The sequence below is a fragment of the Hyla sarda genome, unplaced genomic scaffold, assembly GCF_029499605.1.
Source record: "Hyla sarda isolate aHylSar1 unplaced genomic scaffold, aHylSar1.hap1 scaffold_1523, whole genome shotgun sequence".
In the NCBI taxonomy this organism is placed as follows: domain Eukaryota; kingdom Metazoa; phylum Chordata; class Amphibia; order Anura; family Hylidae; genus Hyla; species Hyla sarda.
This window is the reverse complement of record NW_026608158.1, coordinates 45,319-72,015: the sequence shown is the minus strand read 5'-3', so window position 1 is coordinate 72,015 and position 26,697 is coordinate 45,319. Positions and strand designations below refer to the sequence as shown.

Below are 26,697 nucleotides of genomic sequence, written 5' to 3'. Positions count from 1 at the left end.
GCCCAGTGTGCACTTGATCTCTGATCGGTGTGTGTTTCTTTCGCTTGCTGTTTATTGGCTAGTTTTGTTTCGTCTGGTGACAACATCTGATCCAGCAGCGCTTTTTGCGCCACTGCGCAACTTGCGCAGCTTTTCTTCGCTTGCTGTTTATTGGCTAGTGATATTCCTTCTGGTGACAACATCTGGACCAGCGGCGCGTTTTGCGCAACAGTGCGACTTGCACGACTACTTGATTATTGTGACTGTCTCAAAGGTAAGAATTTTATCATTTATTACTTATAATCCCAGTATATATATATATATAAAACACAACGTGTGTGTGTATGTTCCAGCATCACGTCCAAACGGCTAAACATATTAACATGAAACTTGGCCACATGTTACTTATATATCATCAACAAACATAGGATAGGTGATTTAACCCTTACTCACCCCCATTTGCCAGGGGCGGGGTTTATGTTTAAAGTCCCATACAAGTCAATGGGAAATATATGTTACTGCATAACTTCCAAACGGCTGGAGATATTTCGATAATACTTGGTCATATGTTACTTATATGTCCACTTAAAATATAGGATAGTTAATTTAACCCTTAACTACCCCCATTTGTGAGGGTCAGGGTTTTTGTTTAAAGTCCCATGCAAATCAATGGGAAATGTATGTTCCCACATAACTTCCATACGGCTGGAGATATTTCAATACCTGGTACACATATTACGGGTCGGGATAGGAGGTCGGGATAGGAGGTCGGGATAGGAGGACCAGGATAGGAGAACCGGGATAGGAGGATGGGATAGGAGGTCGGGATAGGAGGTCGGGATAGGAGGTCGGGATAGGAGGTCGGGATAGGAGGACGGGATAGGAGGTCGAGATAGGAGGACGGCATAGGAGGTCATGATAGGAGGATGGGATAGGAGGACGGGAAAAGAGGACGGGAAAGGAGGTCGAGATATGAGGACGGGAAAGGAGGACGGGAAAGGAGGACGGGAAAGGAGGATGGGAAAGGAGGACGGGATAGGAGGACGGGATAGGAGGTTGGGATAGGAGGTCGGGATAGGAAGTCAAAAGCTTCCTCCTTTGTTTATTTTCCTCCCCAACAAGGATTAGGAAGGAAAAACCGGGCAACGCCGGGTACTCAGCTAGTAAATATATATATATATATATATATATATATATATAGTAGAGTTCTCATACAAGGCCACATTCACACACAACATTAGTAATGTCATTTCTATTCCCCCTAATACTTCACCATAACGAGATGTTATAGGAATTTTGTGTGATTCTCATAACTTGGATAAGTTCCTATATCAAGGTTTCCCAACCAGTGTGCCTCCAGCTGTTGCAAAACTACAACTCCAAGCATGCCCGGACAGCTGAAGGCTGTCCGGGCATGCTTGGAGTTGGAGTTTTGCAACAGCTGGAGGCACATTGGTTAGAAAACATTGATATACTGTATAAACAGATATACACATGAGATAGGCTGTCCGGGCATGCTTGGAGTTGTAGTTTTGCAACAGCTGGAGGCACACTGGTTAGAAAACATTGATATACTGTATAAACAGATATACACATGAGATAGGCTGTCCGGGCATGCTTGGAGTTGTAGTTTTGCAACAGCTGGAGGCACACTGGTTAGAAAACATTGATATACTGTATAAACAGATATACACATGAGATAGGCTGTCCGGGCATGCTTGGAGTTGTAGTTTTGCAACAGCTGGAGGCACACTGGTTAGAAAACATTGATATACTGTATAAACTGTATAAATTCCCTATTCAAAGGTATCACACATTTGATAATATAAAATAGGAGAAGACAAGGTTTTTAGTTTTTAAAGAACATTTGATAAATGAGGAATGACACCTGTTTCCCACAATTTAGGTCCCTTCCCCTCTTTACTAAGGACCGCCCTAATGGCACTTCCATCCTAACAAAATATCACATTAATAATTTATAAATTACTTCTATTAAAAAATCTTAATCCTTCCAGTACTTTTTAGGGGCTGTATACTACAGAGGAAATGCTTTACTTTTTAGATTTCTCTGATGACCACAGTGCTCTCTGCTGACCTCTGCTGTCCATTTTAGGAACTGTCCAGAGCAGGAGAAAATCCCCATAGCAAACATATGCTGCTCTGGACAGTTCCTAAAATGGACAGCAGAGGTCAGCAGAGAGCACTGTGGTCGTGACATCAGAGAAATCTAAAAAGTAAAGCATTTCCTCTGTAGTATATAGCCCCTAAAAAGTACTGGAAGGATTAAGATTTTTTAATAGAAGTAATTTACAAATCTATTTAACTTTTTGACACCAGTTGATTAAAAAAAAAAAAAAAAAAGTTTTCCACGGGAGTACCCCTTTAAAGACACTACAGAATTTGTATTTATTTGTTGTTTTATTATATTATTAAGATGATTTTATTTTTATTTCCTCAGTCACAATGGATAATTGGAGAAGAGGAGACTCCCCCGATGAGGTAATTTGTCTTATCTGAATCATCTATCTAGATATTTGTAGCTTCTATAACATATCTGTAGAGCAGGGTTTCCCAACCAGGGTGCCTCCAGCTGTTGCAAAATTACAACTCCCAGCATGCCTGGACAGCCTTTGGCTGTCCAGGCATGCTGGGAGTTGTAGTTTTGCAACAGCTGGAGGCACCCTGATTGGGAAACACTGGTGTAGAGAATCAGTAAATCCCTTATACAGACTCCATTCTACTCATACAGTCTGGTCATCCTCTAGTGAGCTGGCATCAGGTATAGACAGACTGTAATCTGCTTAACATTCATGGTCCATGCCCGGGTATCATTAGTTGTCTGGGCATGCTGGGAGTTGTAGTTTTGCAACATCTGGATGGCCATAGTTTGGAGACCACTGCTGTAGCCTAAAACTGATAGAGATAATATCCCTGTATGTATATTGATCTAACAGGATACTGTTATATACACTGGTAATCTTTTATGTGTCGGTTCTCTTTAAAGGGGTACTCCGGTGGAGAATAAGTCAGCTGGTGCCACAAAGTTATACCGATTTGTAGATTACTTCTATTTAATAATCTTACTATACTACAGAGGAAGTTGTGTAGTTTTTTTTTCCAGTTGAGGCAAATCCCCATAGCAAACCTCTCCTGCTCTGGACAGTTCCTGAGATGGACACAGGTGTCAGCAGAGAGCACTGTGGTCAGACTGGAATGAACTACACAGCTTCCTTTGGAGCATACAGCAGCTGATAAGTACTGGAAGGATTAAGATTTTTAAACAAAAGTAATTAACAAATCTGTATAACTTTCCGGCACCAGTTGATTTAAAATAATATTTTACACCGGAGTTCCCCTTTAAAGGGCTTATCTAGGAACAGAAAAACAGAGCTAATTGCTTTCCAAAAAAACGCTCCCCGTCTGTCTCCAAGTTGGGGTAGGTTCTGCAGCTCAGTTCCATGGAGGTGAATGAAGCCAAGTTGTAATACCACACCCAACCTGGAGACAGATGTGGAGCTGTTTTTGAAAGAAATTAGCTCTGTTTTTGTATTCATGGATAATCCCTTTAATGTTCTCATGTTTCTGATCTTTTCTTCCTCTTTTCTATGTTCACTATAGGAGAATATGAGGAGACAACCACCACCTCCACCTTCTTCACCTACTGATGAAATGATGGAGAATAACGCTGAGGTACTGTCTGCTGTCATCATATATGTGTTATAGTAAGAAGAATACCCCCATTATTGTATCGGGCTCCTCTGTATGGACTCATGTACACTGGTACGGGGCCTGGACTGCGGGGCTCGGAGCCATACAGTCTTAACCCATTGTTATACAGGCTCAGTGCCCTTTATGAGAGTCTCCTATACTGTACAACATATAAAGTTATAGGATTATTTTTATATAAAGTTATATCATATTTAACCCCTTAAGGACGCAGCTCATTTTCACCTTAAAGGGGTATTCCAGGCTAAAACTTTTTTTTATATATCAACTGGCTCCGGAAAGTTAAACAGATTTGTAAATTACTTCTATTAAAAAATTGTAATCCTTCCAATAGTTATTAGCTTCTGAAGTTTTCTGTCTAACTGCTCAATGATGATGTCACGTCCCGGGACCTGTGCATGATGGGAGAATATCCCCATAGGAACTGCACAGCTCCCGGGACGTGACATCATCATTGAGCAGTTAGACAGAAATGGGTGCACAACAGCAAATTTTTTTTTTACATTTATTTTCTATTCTGGTTTGTAATATTTTAAATATTGTTAAAGACAGTATCAAGGTATGCTCACATGCTGTCAGATCAGATGAAGATAATGGGGGGATATTCTCCCATCATGCACAGCTCCCGGGACGTGACATCATCATTGAGCAGTTAGACAGAAAACTTCAGACGCTAATAACTATTGGAAGGATTAAAATTTTTTAATAGAAGTAATTTACAAAATCTGTTTAACTTTCCGGAGCCAGTTGATATATAAAAAAAAAGTTTTTGCCTGGAATACCCCTTTAACCCTTTAGGTGTTTCACAGGAATAGCAGCAAAGTTAAATTCAAAATCTATTTTACAAGGGGTAAAAAGAGAAAAATCTTCCTAAAATTTTAAGCCAATTTCTCTCGAGTAAGGAAATACCTCATATGTGTATGTGAAGTGCTCTGTGGGTGCACTAGAGGGCTCAGAAGGGAAGGAGCCACAATGGGATTTTGGAGATTGAGTTTTTCTGAAATGGTTTTTGGGGCGGCATGTCACATTTAGGAAGCCTCTATAGTGCCAGAACAGCAAAAAAAAAAAAAAAAAAAAAAAAAAAAAAACAAACACATGCCATACTATTTTGGAAACTACACCCCTCAGGGAATGTAACAAGGGGTCCAGTGAGCCTCAACACCCCACAGGTGTTTTGACAACTTTTCATTAACGTTGGACGTGTAAATGAATTTTTTTCCCCACTAAAATGCAGTTTTCCCCAAAAATTTTACATTTTTACAAGAAATAATAGGAGAAAATGCCCCCCAATATTTGTAACATGGCATACTATTTTGGAAACTACACCCCTCAGGGAATGTAACAAGGGGTACAGTGAACCTTACCACCCCACAGGTGTTTGACGACTTTTAGTTAAAGTTGGATGTGTAAATGAATTTAAATTTTTTTCCACTAAAATGCAGTTTTTTCCACAAATTTTACATCTCTACAAGGGGTAATAGGAGAAAATGCACCCCAAAATTTGTAACCCCATTTCAAATTTTTTACCCAATTTAGGGTAACACCAGCATTTTAGTAAAAAAAAAATGTTTTTGCCATTTTCCCATCCAACTTAACAAAAATTCATCAAACACTTGTGGGGTGTTCAGGCTCACTATACCCCTTGTTACGTTCCATGAGGCGTGTAATTTCCAAAATTGGGTCACATGTGGGTATTTATTTATTTGGGGTTTATGTCAGAACCGCTGTAATATCGGCCACCCCTGTGCAAATCACCAATTTAGGCCTCAAATGTACATGGTGCACTCTCACTCCTGAGCCTTGTTATGCGCCCGCAGAGCATTTTACGTCCACATATGGGGTATTTCCGTACTCATGAGAAATTGCGTTACAAATTTTGGGGGTCTTTATTTCCTTTTACCTCTTGTGAAAATAAAAAGTATGGGGCAACACCAGCATGTTAGTGTAAAAACACTATTTTTTTTTACACTAACCGGGTGATATAGACCCCAACTTTTCGTTTTCATAAGGGGTAAAAAGAGAAAAAGCCCCCCAAAATTTGTAACTCAATTTCTCCCGAGTACGGAAATACCCCATATGTGGCCCTAAACTGTTTCCTTGAAATACGACAGGGCTCCAAAGTGAGAGAGCGCCATGCGCATTTGAGGACTAAATTAGGGATTGCATAGGGGTGGACATAGGGGTATTCTACGCCAGTGATTCCCAAACAGGGTGCCTCCAGCTGTTGCTAAACTCACAGCATGCCTGGACAGTCAGTGGCTGTCCAGAAATGCTGGGAGTTGTTGTTTTTACGATATGTTTTCTATTTTTATTGGGGGGGGGGGGGGGACAGTATAAGGGGTATATATGTAGTGTTTTACCCTTTATTATGTGTTAGTGTAGTGTTTTTAGGGTACATTCGCACTGACGGGTTTACAGTGAGTTCCCCGCTAGGAGTTTACGATGCGGCAGAAAGTTTTCCGCAGCTCAAACTTGAGGCAGGGAACTTAGTGTAAACCTGCCGGTGTGAATGTAACCTCCAGCTGTTGCAAAAGAAGTTTCACTGGTAGGAAAACCTTCAGTTAGGTTCCGTTACCTAACTCACTATTTTGCAACCAGGGTGCCTCCAGCTGTTGCAAAACTACAACTCCCAGCATGTACTGATCTCCGAAGGGCATGCTGGGAGATGTAGTTATGCAACAGCTGGATGTATGCAACTACAACTCCCAGCATGCCGAGACAGCTGTTTGGGCATGCTGGGATTTGCAGTTTTTAACCATCTGGAGGGCTACAGTTTAGAGACCACTGTACTGTGATCTTCAAACTGTGGCCCTCCAGATGTTGCAAAACTACAAATCCCAGCATGCCCAGACAGCAAACTGCATACGCCCTGCGTCCGAAGAGGTTAAAGTCTTAAATATTATATAACATCTGAAGCCGATATGATATTCTCCCATACTTTACATGACTTTTATATGATAGTCTCCCATATTATATAACGTATGATGTTTACATGATAGTTTCTAATATAATATATGACATTTATATGATAGTCTCCTATATTATATATGACTTTTATATGATAGTCTCCCATATTATATAACGTATGATGTTTACATGATAGTTTCTAATATAATATATGACATTTATATGATAGTCTCCTATATTATATATGACTTTTATATTATATTCTCCTATATTATATATGACTTTTATATTATATTCTCCTATATTATATATGACTTTTATATGATATTCTCCCATATTATATAGGACTTTTATATGATATTCTCCCATATTATATATCACTTTTATATTATATTCTCCCATATTATATATGACTTTGATATGATATGGATTTATTAAATGCAACGCGTTTCGCTGCGCATGCGCAGCTTCATCAGGCATAACAAGAGAAGGCTGATGACAGATATATATATAACTTTTATATGATAATCTCCCATATTATATAGGACTTTTATATTATATTCTCCTATATTATATATGACTTTTATATTATATTCTCCCATATTATATAGGACTTTTATATGATATTCTCCCATATTATATAGGACTTTTATATGATATTCTCCCATATTATATAGGACTTTTATATTATATTCTCCTATATTATATATGACTTTTATATGATATTCTCCCATATTATATAGGACTTTTATATTATATTCTCCCATATTATATATGACTTTGACATGATATTCTCCTATATTATATATGACTTTTATATTATATTCTCCTATATTATATATGACTTTTATATGATATTCTCCCATATTATATATGACTTTTATATGATATTCTCCCATATTATATAGGACTTTTATATGATATTCTCCCATCTTGTCTTACAGGTTACGGCACATCTACCTGGGCAGTGCCTTGAGGACAGCGTACAGGTTAGATTCTCTTTGCATTACCTTCTATCTATATCTTATTACTTCATTATGTTTGGCAAGAAGAAATGACTATGGCTTTGTTCACATCTGAGCAGGAGACCGATGTGGGGTCTCTGACTAGGATACATACCTGCAGCCCGGAGTGGTGTCCCTCTGAAGGTCCGCTTCTTTCTTCAGTGAATTGTGCAGGAGGCGGGCCCGCTGGTTGAATTTGAATATTCATGAGCGCTGGTCATGTGAGCACTCAGTAGGCGCAACCACTCACGTGACCAGCGCCCATGAAATATTCAAGCTCCCCTGGTAGGCCCGCCTCCTGTGCGCAATTCACCGAAGAAAGAAGCGGACCATCAGAGGGACACTGCTCCGAGCTGCAGGTACGTATCTTAGTCAGAGACCCCGCATCGTCTCCTGTTCCCCCGCACTATAACCCAGTGTATTGAGTTCAGTATGGGGGAACAGAATGATCGTTTTCCTTTAAACTTATTGATGCTTCTATTTCAGGTTCTCCCAAGAGTTACCTGTCAGCTCGCCCAGTTTACCATCTCTGAGGTTTGTATCTATGTATTTTTCTATTTAGCAAACGGATGTTGAGGCAGCGCAGCCAGAGTAAAGTGTAGTTGGTGGGTGCTGGCTAGTTTAAACAGTCCCGGTCGCAGACAGTATAGAAATATCCAGTAAAAAGGTTCAGCAGCACACCAGAAGAATTGCAAATGGGGATTTTTAATGTCCCATGTTCAGATACAACGTTTCAGCAGTTTCCCACTGCCTTTCTCAAGCATCTCATGCTGAAACGTTGTATCTGAACATGGGACATTAAAAATCCCCATTTGCAATTCTTCTGGTGTGCTGCTGAACCTTTTTACTGGATATTTTACTATTTATTTATCTGCTTGGGCAGGTTACCAACCAGTAACGGCTCTGCGGGCAGATACCTTGGATAACGCCAAGGGAGATGCCGGGAGCATATGTGGTCCCTTAGTAGCTTTGGCAAAAAGGGACATCGAACCTGGAACCTCGCAGGTACTTTTTGGTCTGGAGGCGAAGGGTAAGGTTTGTTGGGGGCCTCTCTCCTGTCGGAGAAGGGCTTGCGATAGACCGCATCCTTTGTGCACATTTTTTAGTGTAACACGTTCGCACTTTTTCTTGCACTTTGGGTGATTCGAGAGCACGTTCCTCGGCTCTTAAAAAAAATGTATTTGTAATGTTTATTTAATTCATTATGTTTTATACCTCCCTTATAACAAAACCTCTCCTTTGTCTCCCATTATATTTAGACTGATAGCACATCATCAGATGAGGATACAAGTTCGGATGAATCCAGTCCCATCAGCCCCATCCGTCCTAACAGTCCTATTAGCTCCATCGGCAGCATCAGCCTTCAGGTATTCCCTTTTCTTTCATTTACCTTTTATATGTAACACTTATGTATAATGCCAAATCGCTTCTTGGCCTTTTGGCTAAGATCAAGTGTAGTACCTCTTTAGCTAGTTGGCGGTGTGGGAGACCACCAAGGCAGGAGATGGGAACCACACAGAACAGTCCAGGTGTACCAGGGTAAGCCATGTGCATCCGGCGGCCGAGCCTGAAGCGACCTGCGCCATCTGGATTTGGCCCTAAGGTTCTAGTAGAGTGAAGGCCGAGGTGCAAAAGTGCCCTGGGAGTGGTGACCCCAGGGTGCCGGAACTCACTTGGGATTGGCTACCCCACTTGACTGATGGCACGAAGCACGCACTTTTTTCTCTCATTCTTCTGAGCATTCACCTCTAGCGTTCCGGCCTTCTGGCTCTTGATCTGCAGAGGATTTTTATAGATCATTCACTTATTTCTATTATGTGTTTTTGTCACTGTGCTCACGTTTGTGTTCTTTATGTGTCACAAGGATTTGGTAGTATGCGGTAGCCCTTCTGGGTGTCCCTCCTGCCAGTCTAGGGGAGGTGAGTGTGTGGTCATTAGGTTCCTCACCTCCTTGCCATACCCTGTGGTACTCCTGCTTCAGCATGAGTTCCAAACCGGTTTTACTGGTTCCTTGGTGGCAATCTGGTTAACGCCTAGTTGCCCGCCGGGAACACTTTTCGGTCCCTGAGTAGCTTAAGCCAAAGGGGACATTGTACCTGGAACATCGCAGGTGTCTTATGGCCCGGAGGCGAAGGGTTTGGTTTAGTTGGGGGGCCTCTCCTTTCAGAGAAGGGCTTGCAATGGACCGCATCCTTGTGCACGGTTTTTGTGTGAACACTTTTGCACTTGTTACTTGCACTTGGGTGATTTGGGAGCACGCACTTCGGCTCTTCAAAAAAAAATCTACCTATCTATCTTATATTTACCTACCTATCTATCTTATATCCACCGATCTATCCGTCTATCTATCTATCTTATATCTACCTATCTATCTATTCTAAGGCTATGCTCATCTTTAGCTTAAAAATACTAATAAAACACTCTTTTGATTTTTATCTGATCTTCTCCCGTATTTTCTTAGCAGGTCCCAGCACCCCAGTGTCCTCAGCACATCTTTCTTCATTGTCCTGGCTCCCTGGTTAGTTTATACTTTTCATATTGTTTATATGTAATGTTTATTTCATTAATTTATTGTGTAGAACACCCTGTTTGTTATATATCTGCCTTATAACAATAGCACATATGGTAACCCTGGACCTCTCCTTTATCTCCCATTATACTCAGACTGATAGTTCTTCATCAGATGAGGAAACAACAAGTTCGGATGAATACAGTCCCATCAGCCCCATCCGTCCTAACAGTCCCATCTGTCCTATCGGCTCGATCAGCAGCATCAGTGATCAGGTATTCCCTTTTCATTCATTTACCTTTTTTATATAACACTTCTGTATAATGCCAATGACTTTTTGTGTAAGGCTATGTTTGCACGGCGGAATTTCCGCAGGGAATTCCGCAGAGATTCCGCAGCAGCAGTGTCCCATTAGATTCAATTGGATCCTGCCGCTCTGTTCAGAGGGCAGAATTTCTGCACCAGAAACATTAAGGGTACGTTACCACCTGGCGTATTTTGCTGCGTATTTGCTGCATATTTGCTGCTGCGTATTTTATTTCCCATTGAAGTCAATGGGAAAGAAAATATGCAGCAGCAAATATGCAGCAAATACGCAGCAAAATACGCCAGGTGGGAACGTACCTTAAACGTGAAATTAAATTCCAGTGTCCGCAGAAAGAATAGTATGTTATGCCGGCGCTCCGCTCTCAGGGGCAATGTTCACGCAGAGATTTTCCTTGAGAACATAGCCTAAGATGAATCCCATAGCTGGAGCTAGGCTACACATATCAGATCATTTAATCCCCTGATATCTACTATTGTAGGAGAATCAGGACACCCCCATACACTGGGCTCCTCTATATATAGCCTGGGTTTTATGATTAAGGGTAGAAAGTCCCGTGTCTGTCTCCTCCATCATGCCCCTAACATGGGCCAATTCCTCTAGTAGTGTGCCACATAGGCAAAAAATGTGAGGATCCAGCCGAAGGCTGAGGCCAGACTTACCAGAGGTTCTCCACTCCTGGTTATACATTAGCCCCATTGTCTATAAATGAAGTGGCAGATGACATACTTGCTCCGGACAGTTCCTAAAATGGACAGAGGTGTCAGCAGAGAGCACTGTGGTCTGACAGAAAGGAAATTTATAAAGAAAAGAACTTCCTGTGTAGCATATAGCAGCTGATAAGTACTGGAAGGGTTATGATTTTTAAATAGAAGTAATTTGCAAATCTAATGCAAAAAGAAGCACACTAGTGCTTGCTTCTTCCGGCCTCTTTGAAGGACTCAGGACCCCCAGGAATCTTTAATTTCATGATCTTGGCCGACTGTATATTCCAGAGAGCACTCTACTATGTAATATTAATGTCTCCTCTTTTATGTTTTCAGCCACAACCAAGGTACTCCGTAAGATACCCAGGACAAGTCATCCCGGAGGTCAGTTTCTTCTCATAAATAATATGTAATATAATAATAAGAATAATATCTAATAAGGTGTATTTCTTCTGGCATCTTATACTAGGATTGGTTCATTGGTCCCATGCCTGAGTTGGCCTCAATGCCGGAGTATAGGGCCATGTGTGAGTGGTACAGCTCAGACCGCGAGGTACGTACTATACAAATACATGGAGCTATGTCTATAAGCCAGTGTGGCTCCAGCTGTTGCAAAACTAAAACTCTCAGCATACCCAGACAGCCTTTGGCTGACCGGACATGCTGAGAGTAGTGGTATTTCAATGCAAGAATAAGCCTAACATATAACCACTTTATTCACCACAGGCACATAGAGATAATCTGGTGGTCACACGCAGTCATGTCGGCAGACCATCTGAAGCAACATCAGCAGAGGAATTAATAAGTATAAACATTACATGTGCCTTCAACTGCACCATAACATCGAGGCCATTCATGAGATTATATAGAAACCTTAGATCGAGACTTATGAAGGCGGCCCAAAGATTACGGAGGGCCCTGCAACAGCACTGACAAAAAAAAAAAAAAAGAGAGTCCAAGGTAAGTGCCGGTTATTGCTGACATCTCTACACTCACACAGTAATATCACAATCCTCTTGTGGTCGGTGAAGGACATCGAGCACTCGTCATAAATAATGTTATAAATAATATCTGTTTTCTTTTCCAGAAACATCTATGAACATCTCCCTCCTGCCAGGGGGACTCTCTGAAGCGATAGAGTACTGAGGGCCAGTAGAAGCCGGACATGCCCTGTGAAGCCTGTGTACTCCGCTATGTCCATAATAAAAGGATTGAGACCTATTGAAAAGTGCCGTTCTGCTTTATTTCTATACCTTTGTATCACTTTGGGGATGTTTATTGATTTGGGAACAGAGCATCATGTCCACAATCTAGGCTATCCTGTAGATGGTGAACCACATGGACTGTCGTTACTGAAGGACTACAAGGTGCACATATTTGTGGTGTACAGCCGACTCTGAGGTGTTTTCCTTTGCAAAAACTGCAACAATATACAGGACCTCTCTACACTGAATTCCAAATGTGTCTCAGTCTTTGGAAATATATAGTTAAGGGCAGGAGGGGAACCTACATGTAATAAAGCTGACCAAGATATTGCCTCAAATAATCCTGTGAAACCATTATATAGGGAAATCCATCTGACCACAAAATACACAGGCCAACCGGGCAAGCAGAATTATGCCCACCTGATCCCATGCCATATAACAACCGTTTCCCTGCTATACTCCTCCCACTCCCCGTTTCCTTCAAATATTCTCACATTGCCCTTCCCCCACATAACAGGCTGGGTCTGGCTTTTCTCTTACATTGTAGAAGCATAGAATGAGTATATAAAATATAATAATGGGGACTGTTCTCTGTTCTAGAAAGAAATATCTGTATGAATTCTAATTTTCCCTTATATATTTTGTCTCTCTTTATTCTAGCATAACGATTCATGAAACCAGTGGATAAACAGCTAAAGCTGAGAGCAAGATTGTGGCCTTGGTCATAAACGTACCTGTCCTCGCTATTGCGCTGCACCTGTTCCCTGAGGAGCACTGCTGGGACTTGTCCTCATTACACTCTCCTCATTTATGGACTTAACATTTTTGGGACCTGAAATTAATAAAATCATTGTTTATTACTTATCTGTGCATCTAAGTATCTTTATGAATCGTAACAGTACTTACATTTCCCAAAATGTCATAAATATGTAATAGTTGTGGGTCCCTCAAGGATTTGCACCAATCTTGAGAACAACCCCCACCCTCCTTGTATGGCCTGCTTGTGGAGACCAGAGGGGATTGGTAAGACAAAAATAACCAAAATTGCAATTGTTTCTTCTAGTATCATACAATAAACCTGAATAGTACAGAGGCACAGGAACCCTATAGTCCACATGCAACTCTACTGTGTGAGATCCATCTTAAAGGGGGATTCTTATCTCAGCATTTTATCCCCTAGTCACAGGATTGGAAATAACATGCTGATCAGTGGGGTTCTGAGCTAAACACTCGGTCAAAAGCCCCTTAAAGAATGAATAGAGCTGGACCATGCATGTGTAACATAGTAACATAGTTCATAAGGTTGAAAAAGACCAGAGTCCATCAAGTTCAACCTATAACCCTAATGAGTCCCTACTGTGTTGATACAGAGGAAGGCAAAAAACCCTCATACTAGAGGTAAAAATTCCTTCCCGACTCCAAAATGGCACCAGAATAAATCCCTGGATCAACGTTCTGTCCCTATAAATCTAGTATCCATAACCAGCGATGTTATTATTCTCCAAAAATGCATCCAGACCCCTTTTGATCTCTTTTACAGAGTTCACCATGACCACCTCCTCAGGCAGAGAATTCCACAGTCTCATTGCTCTTACAGTAGAGAACCCCTGTCTGTGCTGGTGTAGAAACCTTCTCTCCTCTAGACATAGAGGATGCCCCCTTGTTATAGATACAGTCCTGGGTATAAAAAGATCATGGAGAGATCTCTGTACTGTCCCCTGATATATTTATACATAGTTATTAGGTCTCCCCTAAGCCTTCTTTTTTCTAAACTAAATAACCCTAATTCTGATAATCTTTCTGGGTACTGTAGTCCTCCCATTCCCCGTATTACCCTGGTTGCTCGTCTTTGAACCCTCTCCAGCTCCACTATATCTTTCTTGTACACTGGTGCCCAGTACTGTACACAGTATTCTATGTGTGATCTGACTAGTGATTTGTACAGCGGTAGAATTATTTCCTTGTCATGGGCATCTATGCCCCTATTGATGCACCCCATGATCTTATTTACCTTGGCAGCAGCTGCCCGACACTGTTCACTACAGCTAAATTTACTGTTAACTAAGACTCCTAAATCCTTTTCCATGTCAGTCGTCCCAAGTGTTCTCCTATTTAATACATAAGCCCAGCCAGGATTTTTCTTCCCCATGTGCATTACCTTACATTTATCAGTGTTGAACCTCATCTGCCACTTCCCAGCCCAAACCTCCAACCTATCCAGATCCATTTGTAACAGTGCACAGTCCTCTATAGTGTTTACCGCTTTACAGAGTTTAGTATCATCTGCAAAGATTGCTACTTTACTATTCAACCCCTCTAGTGACGGATATTCGGACCAATTAAAATGGCCCTGCCCATATAAGGGAGTGGCGGCCATAGCGCGCTCTCTTGTTCCCGGGCTTTGATGAGAGAAGGATCTGCGCTGCTGTCATCAGTGAGTTTAGGAATGAGCCTTGCGGCAACGGCTGATCGTTACCAAACCGTGAGTGTATCAATCCCTAAGCACTCTGAAAGATCACCGGACCTTATCTATCCCCTAAATCCGGAAAGATCTTCGCAATTAACCCTAAATTCAGAGACTTATAAACAAGTCAGCAACAACTGTCAGTCAGTGAAGTGTATAGAGACTGTATTGATGAGACTGTTACTGTTCATTGGATGTACTGCAAGCCTTTAAGTAAAGTTTATCCAAGTTCAAGTTCAACTACCTTGTGGACCTTCAGTCATTTTATGCATGCACCTATCGTTACTGGGAAGGGCGGCAATAGGCCGGAGAATTACCTCAGCATACTAGCCCTCAGCCTGGCGTCACGAACAATAGGGTTAACCTTAACCCCTGATATACTGAAACAAAACCCTGACTACACTACCCCTACCCCAGAGGCCTACCACATATAGTTAAAAAACATTTGGGGGTAAGTTTTACTCTCTTTGGCAATGAGTCTTTCTGTCTCTCTTTTTGCAGCTTTTATTTGTTTTTTTTTTACATATTTTATATTTTTCTCTATACCTTTTAAATGCTTCTTCACTGCCATCATATTTTAGTAGTTTTTTGTCATTTATTGGCCCCTTAACATTTTTATTCATCCATATTGGTTTTCTTTTATTTCTGACCCTTTAATTCCCATATGGTATATCGATCTTACAGTGAGAATCTTAAAGTCTCCCTTTTAATGTCAGTATTCTTGTTTTTGAGGAAATTATCCCAATTTATATTGATAAGGACTTCTCTGAGTTGATCAAAAGCAGACCTAAAGCTCTACTGTAGTCTCATATGTCCACAAAACATTGTTCCAATAGCCTTGTGGTTTGTCCAAGTGATCTTTAGCAAACTACAGATAGGCAGCAATGTTGTTTTTGGGGAGTAGCTTTCTCCTTGCAATCCTGCCATGCACACCATTATTTTTATGTGTCCTCTGATGGTGGCCATTAACCCTTTGAGGATCAAGGGACGTATTTGTTTCATGTTTTTAATTGCCCGATACAATCCCTTGGTCCTCAAAGGGTTAAGCTTAAAGTGTACCTGTCATCAACAAAACCTTTTTATATAATGTAGATTAGAGATGAGTGAACTTTTGAAAAATTCGATTCGATCGATTCAACGAATTTTCCGAAAAAGTTTGTTTTGATTCAAATTTTTTTGCGGTGAATCTATATTAAAAAAGGCTATTTCTAGCCTACATACAGCCTCTATAGGGGTATAGAACACTTTGCTGTGTTCTAAAACGCATATGGAGTGTGCTGGGGCAGTGAAATAATACTGTTCTTCAGAATAACATGCAGATTACCGGCATAGCTTTTAGAATCACTGCCGCACAACAGCACAATGACAGAGCCTGATGGTGGCATCAGTGTGAGGAGACCATATAGTGACTGAATGACACAGCTTGGAGGTGTTGGCAGCAAGAGGAGACCATATAGTGGCTGAATGGCACAGCCCGGAGTTGCCAGCAGCATGAGTAGGCACTAGGCATTCACAATCCTTAAGATTTAAAGATGAATTAAGAAATTTAAACAGAAGATTTTGGATAGCGGGTGCTACCTATGAGAAAATGTGAAATTCCCAGACCCAGGCCCCACAGCGGCATCAGTAAACCATATATTGCCTGAATGACACAGCCTGGAGTTGGCTGATGCATAAGTACACACCAGGGCTTCACAATCCCGCCAAAAAACCACAACAATTTTAGAAATTTATGAAGAAGATTTTGGATAGCAGTTGCTATCTAAGAGAAAATTTTAAATTCCCAGATCCAGGCCCAGCAGCGGCATCAGTAAACCATATATTGCCTGAATGACACAGCCTGTAGTTGGCTGATGCACGAGTACACAGCAGGGCTTCACAATCCCCCCCAAAAAACACAACAATTTTAGAAATTTTTAAAAAAGATTTTTGATAGCGGGTGCTACCTATTAGAAAATGTGAAATTCCCAGACCCAGGCCCCACAGCGGCATCAGTAAACCATATATTGCCTGAGTAACACAGCCTGGAGTTGGCTGATGCATGAGGAGACCATTGAAATGTCTGATTTGTTAACTTGAAATTTAAATCAAACTTTGAGTGTCCCGGACCCCAGCGTGTGGGTACGAAGGACCAAATCCAACAAGCCCCCACAGGGCTCATGTGGCCGTGAGATGTAGGCGCAACGTCTCCATTGCCCTGACTGGCCCTTTTTTTGTTTTTGTACCTTTGTTTAAGAACAAGCGCATATCCAAGAGTCCAGAAGACTCTATAATGTAGGATGGTGGACCACAAAAAGACATTCTTCTCTAAAGTAATGTTTTCTGAAATAAAGAAGCAGAGTTCATCCATCTCCGTATTATTTTTGACAATTTTAATTAAAAAATCACACACAACAAGCGTTCAATGGTGTAATGGTTATTATTCTGGAAAATTCAAGTTTATTACTGACAAAATCCTAAAATATAAAAAAATAACAGTACCCAATAGGGTTTAATAACCCCATACATTGCACCATAAATGTTGAAATTTTTATTAAGCATGTATGTATCTATTTCACAAATCGTAAAATTAAAGGCCCAAGCCCAGAAGCATCATGAAGGCAAGTAGTTCCTGAAAGACACAGGAGCAGTCAGGAGTAGGCATCAGCAGTACCCAAGAGGCTTTCATAACCCCTTACATGGCACGATCGAGATCGAGCAATAACAGGTGTGTGAGGCCCTCAGATGTCCGGGGCTGCACGCGCGCTACACTGAACGGACCAGCGTGTGTCTATCCTTCACCGACAAGTGTGGGTAACCCGCTCAACCCCGTTCATGATAGGGATCGGGGATTGCAATTATTTGCCATGAAAGAAGAATTCCAACTAAGTGCTGGTCATAAGCTCTGGTTCATTAAGTCCCTGGCCTTTGTACACACCGCCTGTCTCTACTACCGATTGGATGGTTTAGTGAGGTGCTCTGATCGGCCCCGGCGGGGTAGGCGACAGCCCTGGCAGACGCCGAGAATTTAAAGATCATTTTTGAAATTAGCATTAAGCATGTATTAGCTACTTCTAAACTTCCAAAAATTAAAGGCCCTAGGCCAGAAGCATCAGTGAGGCAAGAAGTTCCTGAAAGACACGGGATGATCCAGGAGCAGGCATTCACAGTACCCAAGAGGGTTTCATAACCCCTTACATATAAAGATCAATGTTGAAATTTGCATTAAGCAGGTATTTAGCTACTGCTAAACATTCAAAAATTAAAGGGCCAAGGCCCGAAGCATCTGTGAGGCAAGTAGTTCCTGAAAGACACAGGATGAGTCAGGAGCAGGCATTCGCAGTACCAAATTCATAATCCTAATTGATAACCCAAGAGGGTTTCATAACCCTAATTGGGAAGTGTTGGTGTAGCAGCATGGTCAATCTACTCTGAGGCATCTAGCATTGGTGGCTGGAAATCCTGGCTGATCCATCCCTGATTCATCTTGACAAACGTCATTCTCTCCACATTTTTAGTGGACAGACGAGTTCGCCTTGGGGTGACTATGGCCCCGGCCACACTAAACACCTGCTCTGATGGCACACTACTGGCCGGGCAGGACAGCTTTTCCAGGGCAAACTCTGCCAGTTGCGGCCATGAATCAAGTTTGGCTGCCCAGAAGTCCATCGGATCTTCAAGGTGTGTTGGCATGGCCATGTCAAGGTATGCCACCACCTTCTGGTTCAGGTCCTGCTCCATGTCTACCTGCTGCTGATGAGTTGCTTCACTATGTGGGTGAAGAAAGCTACTCATCAGCGACTGTAGACTCAGGCTGCTGCTGATTGAGCTGGTACTGCTCCTGCCACCCCTCCCCTCCCCAGTAACCATGGCAGTGGAAGGTGAGCGCAGAGGGCCCCCCGAGTTAGACTTGCGGGTGGATGGACCATGTGGCCGATAGGCATCGGCCAACTGACTACGTAGGATCTCTCTGTAGTAGGTCAGTTGGTCCTCCCTCTCAGTGGGTGTAAAAAAGGCCCCCATTCTGGTACGGTAGCGAGGGTTTAATAAGGTGGAGATCCAGAAGTCATCCCGCTGACGAATTTTGACAATTCGGGGGTCACTACGTAAGCAACTGAGCATGCATCATGCCATTTGCGCCAGTGGCTCGGAGGGACTACCTGCCTCCATCTCCACTGCATACTGCCACGGTGTGTCTGGGTCCTCTGTCTCGCCTTCCTCATAATCCTCCAGCTCCACTGGCTGCTCCTGCTCCTCCTCTCCTGACCGATCACTAGAAACACCGGCCATCTCATCCAACCTAAACTGTGCTCCGCTCTGCCCCTCATCCTCCTCCTCCAGTTCAGCCCCCACAGGGCTCATGTAGTCTTGAGATGTTGGTGCAATGTCTCCATTGCTGTGACCAGCCATGGTTTCAATAATTTGTTGTAGGAAATGTAGGAGTGGAATTACGTTGTTCACGGCGTAATCCAGGTGACTTACAAATAAAGAATATAGTGGTAGACAGACCTCTAGGTACATATTAAATAAACAGTATTAGATAAATATTAGAATTGAGATGTGAGGTAGGTGTGTATGTGCAAATAGACTAGCAGTAGATAATATAAGTAAAAATTAGTTTATTAATGTAAAATATAGTAGTCCTAGCAGGGCCCTTGCTATGGATCTACTAAATATATAAACAATAAATTTGTACAAAAACAGTTAAAAATAATATTACGTTGTGCAAAAAATAATAAAAAATATTAAAATATCAAATAAAATAATGGGGCAGTCACCAATGGTATAGGAAATTGTGGACAGTTATAATGCTTTGTAATCCATAGAAATGCTTTGTAATCCACAGAGATACTTTTAGAGTACAGTGATCCCTCAACTTACAATGGCCTCAACATCTTTTCTGGACCATTGTAAGTTGAAACCAGACTCAACATACAATACTCCGGACAATCCAGATCTGCAAAACATATCAATAGCTGGAAGAACTGACCAATCAGAATGGACATTTCACTGGTAAAACACCTGTATTACTGAAGCGTATGCACTGAATTCCTGTCTGGTAGTGCCCCCTACAGTACAGGGAGGTATTACATGTTCTGTACTCTTTACCTGTACCAGGGTTACCTGCTCCTTTGGACACCAGTTGAGGGCGGCTCCATGTTACTTTTTTAGGACACTGTGTACTGTACAGGACCCTGAAGAAGCTCCTGTCCTCTACATAGACCAGCAAATCCTTACATATAAAAGTAAGAAAGATCTGCTGGGAGCTGTAAATCACTGTCTATGTCAGTGTTTCCCAAGCAGGGAGCCCCCAGCATTGCAAAACTACAACTCCCAGCATGCCCGGACAGCCTTTGGCTGTCCGGGCATGCTGGGAGTTGTAGTTTTGCAACAGCTGGAGGCTCCCTGCTTGGGAAACACTGACATAGACAGTGATTTACAGCTCCCAGCAGATCTTTCTTACTTTTATATGTAAGGATTTGCTTTATCTGTATTAGTTATCTACTTATTTTTCTTTAATCCTCACTTTTTCCTATTTTTGGATGACATTGGGCCTTTAGAACCAATTACCAGGTTTCCATTGAGTTATGATCTTAACATACAATGGTTTCAACATACAATGGTCATCCTGGAACCGATTAATATTGTAACTTGAGGGACCACTGTATACTTCAAGTATAATTGCAGTCCACTGAAGTTTTAGCAAAATAGTAACAAATAGAATATCAAATAAAGTATATGCCTGTGCTTCTGGACCACTCACCGCTCCGCTGTGTGCAGGAAACCTGGGATGGAATACCCTATTTCGCTGGGCTCCGTATCGCAGACTGGCTTGGCGGCCAGCTCAGTGTGGATGTCTGCGTGATAAGTCCGAGGATTTCCCAATTCTGATGGCAACAAGGATGCGGTGTGTGGCTGGTGAGTGGATGCAGGTGCAGATTAGCAATGCTGAAGGCGTCGTCCATGTGTTTGAGAGCGCATGTATGCACAGTGGTCCCAAAAGCAAGGGATTCCAGCTGTTGCAAATGGTAGGATGGTGTTAGGCTTCCAATGGTGATCTGAATGCTGGGGGTGGATAAGCTAGACGCATTTCGGGAGTGTCCCCTTTTTCAATAGCTGTTGTATACCCCATGTTTGAGGGTTTATATAGTCCATGTTGCTTTAATTGGTGGCTGATTTAAGGTTCGTTACAAACTGTGGACTGGGTTGTTGGTGACGTGTAAAACACGGACTAGATCATGCACAATTTAAACATAGTGTATAGAAATAAGTTAGGAATGGCTGGTCGTTACGAAAAAATTTGAAAAGTGGAATGTAAGTAGAGATATATCATAACGATGTAAAATTGGTTCATATGGGTATAGAATGAATTATTCTAGAATCTAGAGTGTGAATTTTATGTGGATGAATAAAGTATGCTGATAGAATGGATAACATAGATAGTACGTTTAATAAATAATATCAACATATGGATAGATGGAAACCATGAACATATGTATAATATATAGCTACAGAGATATAGAAATATGAAAATTAAAAATTAGAAATATAAAGTTGTATATGTTAAAATATATAAAAAATATACAAAATGTATATAAAAATTTGTATATGGTTATATTGGTTATATATTGTAATGGATGCTAAATCTATAAAAAAAAAAGTGTCAAAATAGTATAAAAGATGGTACAGTTTGTAAATGATTATGGCTAAAACTATAAAAAAAAAATTGAAAAATGTTTTTACAAAAAAAATCTTTTACAACATTTTTTATAAAAAATTCTAAAAAAAATAAATAAAAAAATACATTATAAAGGAAAGAATTTGATTTTGTTAAAATTTTATATGAAAAACCAAATGAAAATAGGGTGCTATAATTAAGATGTGATAATAAATTAGACAATAAATAAGACAATAAATGTGGACTACTGGTGCAGATGAAATTATCCATGTGAGTCATGACCCTGGGCCCATCCAGACGCTGATAGACAGCCTGGTACTGGATGGGGCGAGGGGCAAGGCCCAAAATGGAGGCATCACAGGAATCCAAAAACTTCCAATTCCGAATTTAAGCCCTTGGGTTCTTGAGATTCAAATTCATAGATCTTCCTGGCTTGTAATTGCCTCCCCTACAATCTTTCTTTATTTTTTGAATGCCTGTATATGTCATATTAGATGGGTCCTGTTGATGGTGGTGTAAAAAGTGTAATGATAATGGATGTTTGGTGTTTCCTTTTCTTATGTTATAAATGTGTTCTGAAATCCTTGCTTTAAGTGCTCTTTTTGTCCTGCCACATATTGTTTGTTGCAACCACATTGTATAATATAAATGATACTTTTAGTATTACAGGAGATATTATCTGTAATTTCCCAACAGAAATTATTGACTGTGAAATGTTTTCTGTTTTCTTTTGAAATGTGGTTAGTTTACAGTTTGAACATGTGTTGCATCTAAAAAAAACTTTAAAATGAAGCCATGTGTTATCTGTGTATGGCCCTAGTTTGTTTTGGATCGTTGGGGCTACTTGTAAACTTAGATTAGGAGCTTTTGAATAAATAATGGAGAGGGTTGGGGTTAAAATAGAATTTAAAAATTTGTCTTGATGTAAAAGATGCCAATGTTTGTTGAGGATTTTTTCCATTTTTTAATATTCTTGGTTAAAAGGTAATATGAGACGTGTTTCGTTGTCTTCCTTTGACATGGGGGGGGTGTCTAAAAAATATGTTTTTCTATCTTGGTTTTCTATTTTAGTTTTGGCTTTTTCTAGAATTGAATTTGGATAGCCTATTTCTTTAAATTTGTCTGTAAGGGATTGTGCTTCTATTTGGTATTGATCATCATAAGTACAATTACGTTTAAGGCGTAGATATTGGCCTGATGGTATATTCAGAAGCCATCTAGGAAGGTGGCAACTGGAGAACAGAATGAAACTATTTTTTGCTGTTGGTTTGTGAAAAGTATTTATTTCAAGTTTACTACCTGTGCTCCTTATTTTAAGATCTAAAAATTCAATGGATGTAGTATCGTTGGATGAAGTAAAAGAGAGATTCCAATCGTTTTTGTTAATATCTTTTAAAAACAGGTTTAGATCATCCAAAGAATTTTGCCAGACTAAAATGATGTCATCTATATACCTACGCCATAGGACCAGGCCCACACCTAGATGGGGGGTGACAAATGTTTCTTCCCACGCAGACATAAATAAATTAGCGTAACTAGGTGCGAACCTGGTTCCCATGGCGGTTCCTGTTCGTTGTAAATAAAAATTACCATTAAAATTAAAATAGTTGTGAGTTAAAATGAATAAAATACTGTCTAAAATAAATTGTATTTGTGTTGTTGGAAGGTCTCCTTTTGTTATTTTTTTAACTGCATTAATGCCTAAATTATGATATATTACTGTGTATAGCGAACTAACATCTAGTGTTACTAATAGGTAATGTTCTTGCCTTTTTAGATTTTCTAATATAGATATGATCTGGGTAGTGTCCTTAAGGTAGTAAGGTGTGGTTTGTACATAAGGTTGGAGCATTTTATCTATGTATTGTGATAGGTTTGATGAGATGGATTCATCTATTGGTCAGCCGGGTGGGTGAATGGGATTTTTGTGTACCTTGGGGATGCAATAAAACACTGGTATCCCTTTTTGGGTACCAGTTATGAATTGTTTTTCTTTTTGTGTTAGGATACCTAATTGGGAAGCTGTGTTGCAGAGGGTTTCTAATTCGGTGCTGTAATGTTCTGTGGGGTCTGATTTAAGTATGGAATAAGTGTTTGTGTCCGTTAATTGGGAGAGGCATTCTTTGTTGTAATCCTCTGTATTTAGTACCACTATTCCTCCCCCTTTATCTGCAGGCCGGATTGTTAGATTATTGTCTTGTTGCAACTGTTTAATTGCTTCTCTTTCTCTATAGGTTAAATTGGATTTGGTGAGTGTAGATGGGAGTTTGCGGAAATTGCATTCTACTGTGTGTTTGAAGGCAGAGATGTGTGGGCCTGCCTCATGTCTAGGGTAGAAATTAGATTGTAGCTTACAACTGGTGTGTGTATATATGTCTGTGGTAGGAATGTGAGGTTCTGGGGGGTTCTTTAAAAAATATTTTTTTAAACATAGTTTTCTTATGAACTTTTCTATCCCTATATATGTATCAAATTTATTAAGCTTTTTTTGTAGGGGCAAATTTTAGACCTTTTTCAAGTAATTTGGTTTGGGAGTTAGTGAGAATGGTGGAACTAAGGTTTATAATGGAGCTGACGGGTTTGGTTACTTGGCCTTCCCTACTTTGGTCGGGGGTTGGTTTATTATGTCTGGTTCTTCTGACTCTTCAACTAACCCTCTTTTTCTTGGGGTTGGAGGGGGTTGAGTTTGGAATGGGGATTGATGTTCGGCATAGGGTGGATATCTGCTTGAATCGTGCGTTGTTTGGGATGTGGTAAGGGTGGTTGGGTGTTGGGAGTGATGAGTGTTGGTATGGTGGTTTGTAGAGTTGGGAGAAGGGGCGAGGGTTTTCGTGTTTGGGGTGATTTGTAGTGGTTCCATCTTGGTTGATACTTGTGGTATTGTGATTTGTGAGTTCTGTTGGGTGAATGGTGGTAGAATGGACGGTTGTCTTAAAAATCTGCACCTGCGTCCACTCATCAGCCACACACCTTGTTGACATCAGAATTAGGAAATCCTCGTACTTATCACACAGACATCCACACTGAGCAGGCCACCAAGCCGAGTCAGTCTGCGATATGGAGCCCAGCGAAATTGGGGCTTCCATCCCAGGTTTCCTGCACACAGCGGAGAGGTGAGTGCTGCAGAAGCACCGCCATATACTTTATTTGATACTCTATTTGTTACTATTTTGCTAAAACTTCAGTGGACTGCAACTATACTTGAAGTATACTCTAAAAGTATCTCTGTGGATTACAAAGCATTTCCATGGAGTACAAAGCATTATAACTGTCCATAATTTCCTATACCATTGGTGACTGCCCCATTATTTTATTTTATATTTTAATATTTCTTATTATTTTTTGCACAACGTAATATTATTTTTAACTGTTTTTGTACAAATTTGTTGTTAATATATTTAGTAGAGCCATAGCAAGGGCCGTGCTAGGACTACTATATTTTACATTAATAAACAAATTTTTACTCATATTATCTACTGCTAGTCTATTTACAAATACACACCTACCTCACATCTCAATTCTAATATTTATCTAATACTGTTTATTTAATATATACCTAGAGGTCTGTATATCACTATATTCTTTATTCCCTTTCTGGCACGTAGGGTTACGTGTAACACAGAAACCTCGGTACATATTAGCACAGTGTGAGCCCCCCAAACCCTTGTTTACTTGACTTACAAATAATGTGGCTTCCTCAAAGGGCCTCAGCAAACGGCAGGTGTCACGTATGAGCGGCCACTGGTTCACATTGAAGTAACACAGGGGAGTATTCCTATCTGCTTGGATCATCAAGAAATCGGTGATGGCTTTTCTTTGTTCTTATAGTCTGTCCAACATATGGAGGGTGGAATTACAACGTGTGGCAACGTCACAAATATGACTATGTTGTGTGATACCGTTCTGACGCTGCAGCTCAAGGAAGGTGTGCTTGGCGGTGTACGAGTGACTGAAGTGCATGCACAGTTTCCTTGCACAGGATGTTTTGCAAATGGGGTGAAGACTTGAGGAAGTGCTTGACAACCAGATTCAACACGTGTGCCATGCAGGGCGCATGTTTCACACTTCCTTGTCGCAGTGCGGACACAATGTTCTTCCCATTGTCGGTCACCATGGTTCCCATTTACAGATTTCATGGAGTAAGCCATACTCAGATTTCTTTATGAATGAATTTTAGCAGTTCCTCCCCTGTGTGACTCTGTTCGGCAAGGCAAACCATGTGAAGAACAGCTTGACACCGCCGTGCCCTACACACATGGTATGATGAAGGGCCACCGAGATTTGGACGTGCAGTGGAGGCCGAGGACACGGTGGAGGATGAGGAGGCGGCGTCGCACACTGTAACAGGGCCAACTGCCTGAGAGCGAGAGCGTGGAGGAGGATGCGGTGTGACCTGTCCAAGTTGCTGGAACCACATTTGCCCAGTGGGCCATAAAAGACAAGTATTGTGCCTGCTCGTACTTACAGCTCCACACGTCGGCGCTGCCGTGCACTTTTGAACACACCGACAGGCTCAAGGACTGGCCCACCATCTCTTGTACAAACTTATGCAGGGCTGGTACTGCCTTCTTCACAAAGAGATGACGGCTTGGGACTCTCCACCTCGGCTCGGCACAAGCCATCAATTCTCTGAAAGGTGCAGAGTCCACCACTTGAAAAGGGAGGGACTGCAGCACCAACAACTTGGAAAGGAGCACATTCAACTTCTGCGCCATTGGATGAGTGGGCGCATACTGTTGTCTCTTGGACATGGCTTCGCCGATGGATTGTTGGTGGAATGGCTGACTAAAAGCGGGAGAAGCAGGAGCATCTGGAGCGACAGAAGGAGGGTTTGATACACACCTCCCTTCGGTTGAGGTGGTGGAGCCTTGGCTGGATGAAGGAGGGAGCGGATGGCCACTGAGTGATGCAGCAGGCTGGACCGCTACATCGGAGCCACGGTTCTTCCAGGCCGCTTTATGGTGGCGAAGCATGTGTTGATGCAGGGCTGTGGTGCCGACATTAGGACCCTGGCCCCGTTTCACCTTCTGCCGACAGATCTTGCATGTGGCTACGTGAACCTCCTCCGGATTCCTAATGAAAAACTTCCACACCGCCGAGTAGCTGATTTTCCCACCTACAGTCCGCACTAATTGACTGCTACTGGTGCCGTCTCAAGGAACCCCTGTTCCACTACCTCCCGGAAAGGTAGGCTGCCGCGCCGCAGTTGGTCT

At 41.4% G+C, this 26,697-nt stretch overlaps 1 protein-coding gene across 3 annotated transcripts; it reads left to right on the top strand.

Annotated features, from left to right (window-relative positions):
- Positions 1 to 18: 18 nt before the first annotated feature.
- On the top strand, positions 19 to 13,191 carry LOC130309300 (uncharacterized). 3 transcript variants are annotated; one of them, XM_056552310.1, is made up of 13 exons: positions 19 to 253; positions 2,438 to 2,478; positions 3,598 to 3,669; positions 7,557 to 7,601; positions 8,103 to 8,150; positions 8,876 to 8,983; positions 10,081 to 10,134; positions 10,281 to 10,400; positions 11,494 to 11,541; positions 11,627 to 11,710; positions 11,884 to 12,117; positions 12,245 to 12,524; positions 13,023 to 13,191. In XM_056552310.1, the coding sequence occupies exons 2-11, from the start codon at positions 2,443 to 2,445 to the stop codon at positions 12,088 to 12,090; spliced, it is 822 nt and encodes a 273-aa protein (XP_056408285.1). In that variant the 5' UTR covers positions 19 to 253; positions 2,438 to 2,442; the 3' UTR covers positions 12,091 to 12,117; positions 12,245 to 12,524; positions 13,023 to 13,191. The 3 variants fall into 3 exon arrangements, with proteins under 3 accessions (XP_056408285.1, XP_056408283.1, XP_056408282.1); XM_056552308.1 differs by having other exon boundaries at positions 10,078 to 10,134; positions 12,245 to 12,385; XM_056552307.1 differs by having other exon boundaries at positions 10,078 to 10,134.
- The last annotated feature ends 13,506 nt before the right edge of the window (positions 13,192 to 26,697 follow it).

What these genes read in the sequence shown, in the direction of transcription:
- LOC130309300 (XM_056552308.1), top strand. Translation starts at nt 2,443, where the DNA reads ATGGATAATTGGAGAAGAGGAGACTCCCCCGATGAG. An exon ending in TGATGGAGAATAACGCTGAG is followed by an intron (nt 3,670 to 7,556) that starts GTACTGTCTGCT and finishes CTTGTCTTACAG; the next exon opens with GTTACGGCACATCTACCTGG. An exon ending in TCAGCAGCATCAGTGATCAG is followed by an intron (nt 10,401 to 11,493) that starts GTATTCCCTTTT and finishes TTATGTTTTCAG; the next exon opens with CCACAACCAAGGTACTCCGT.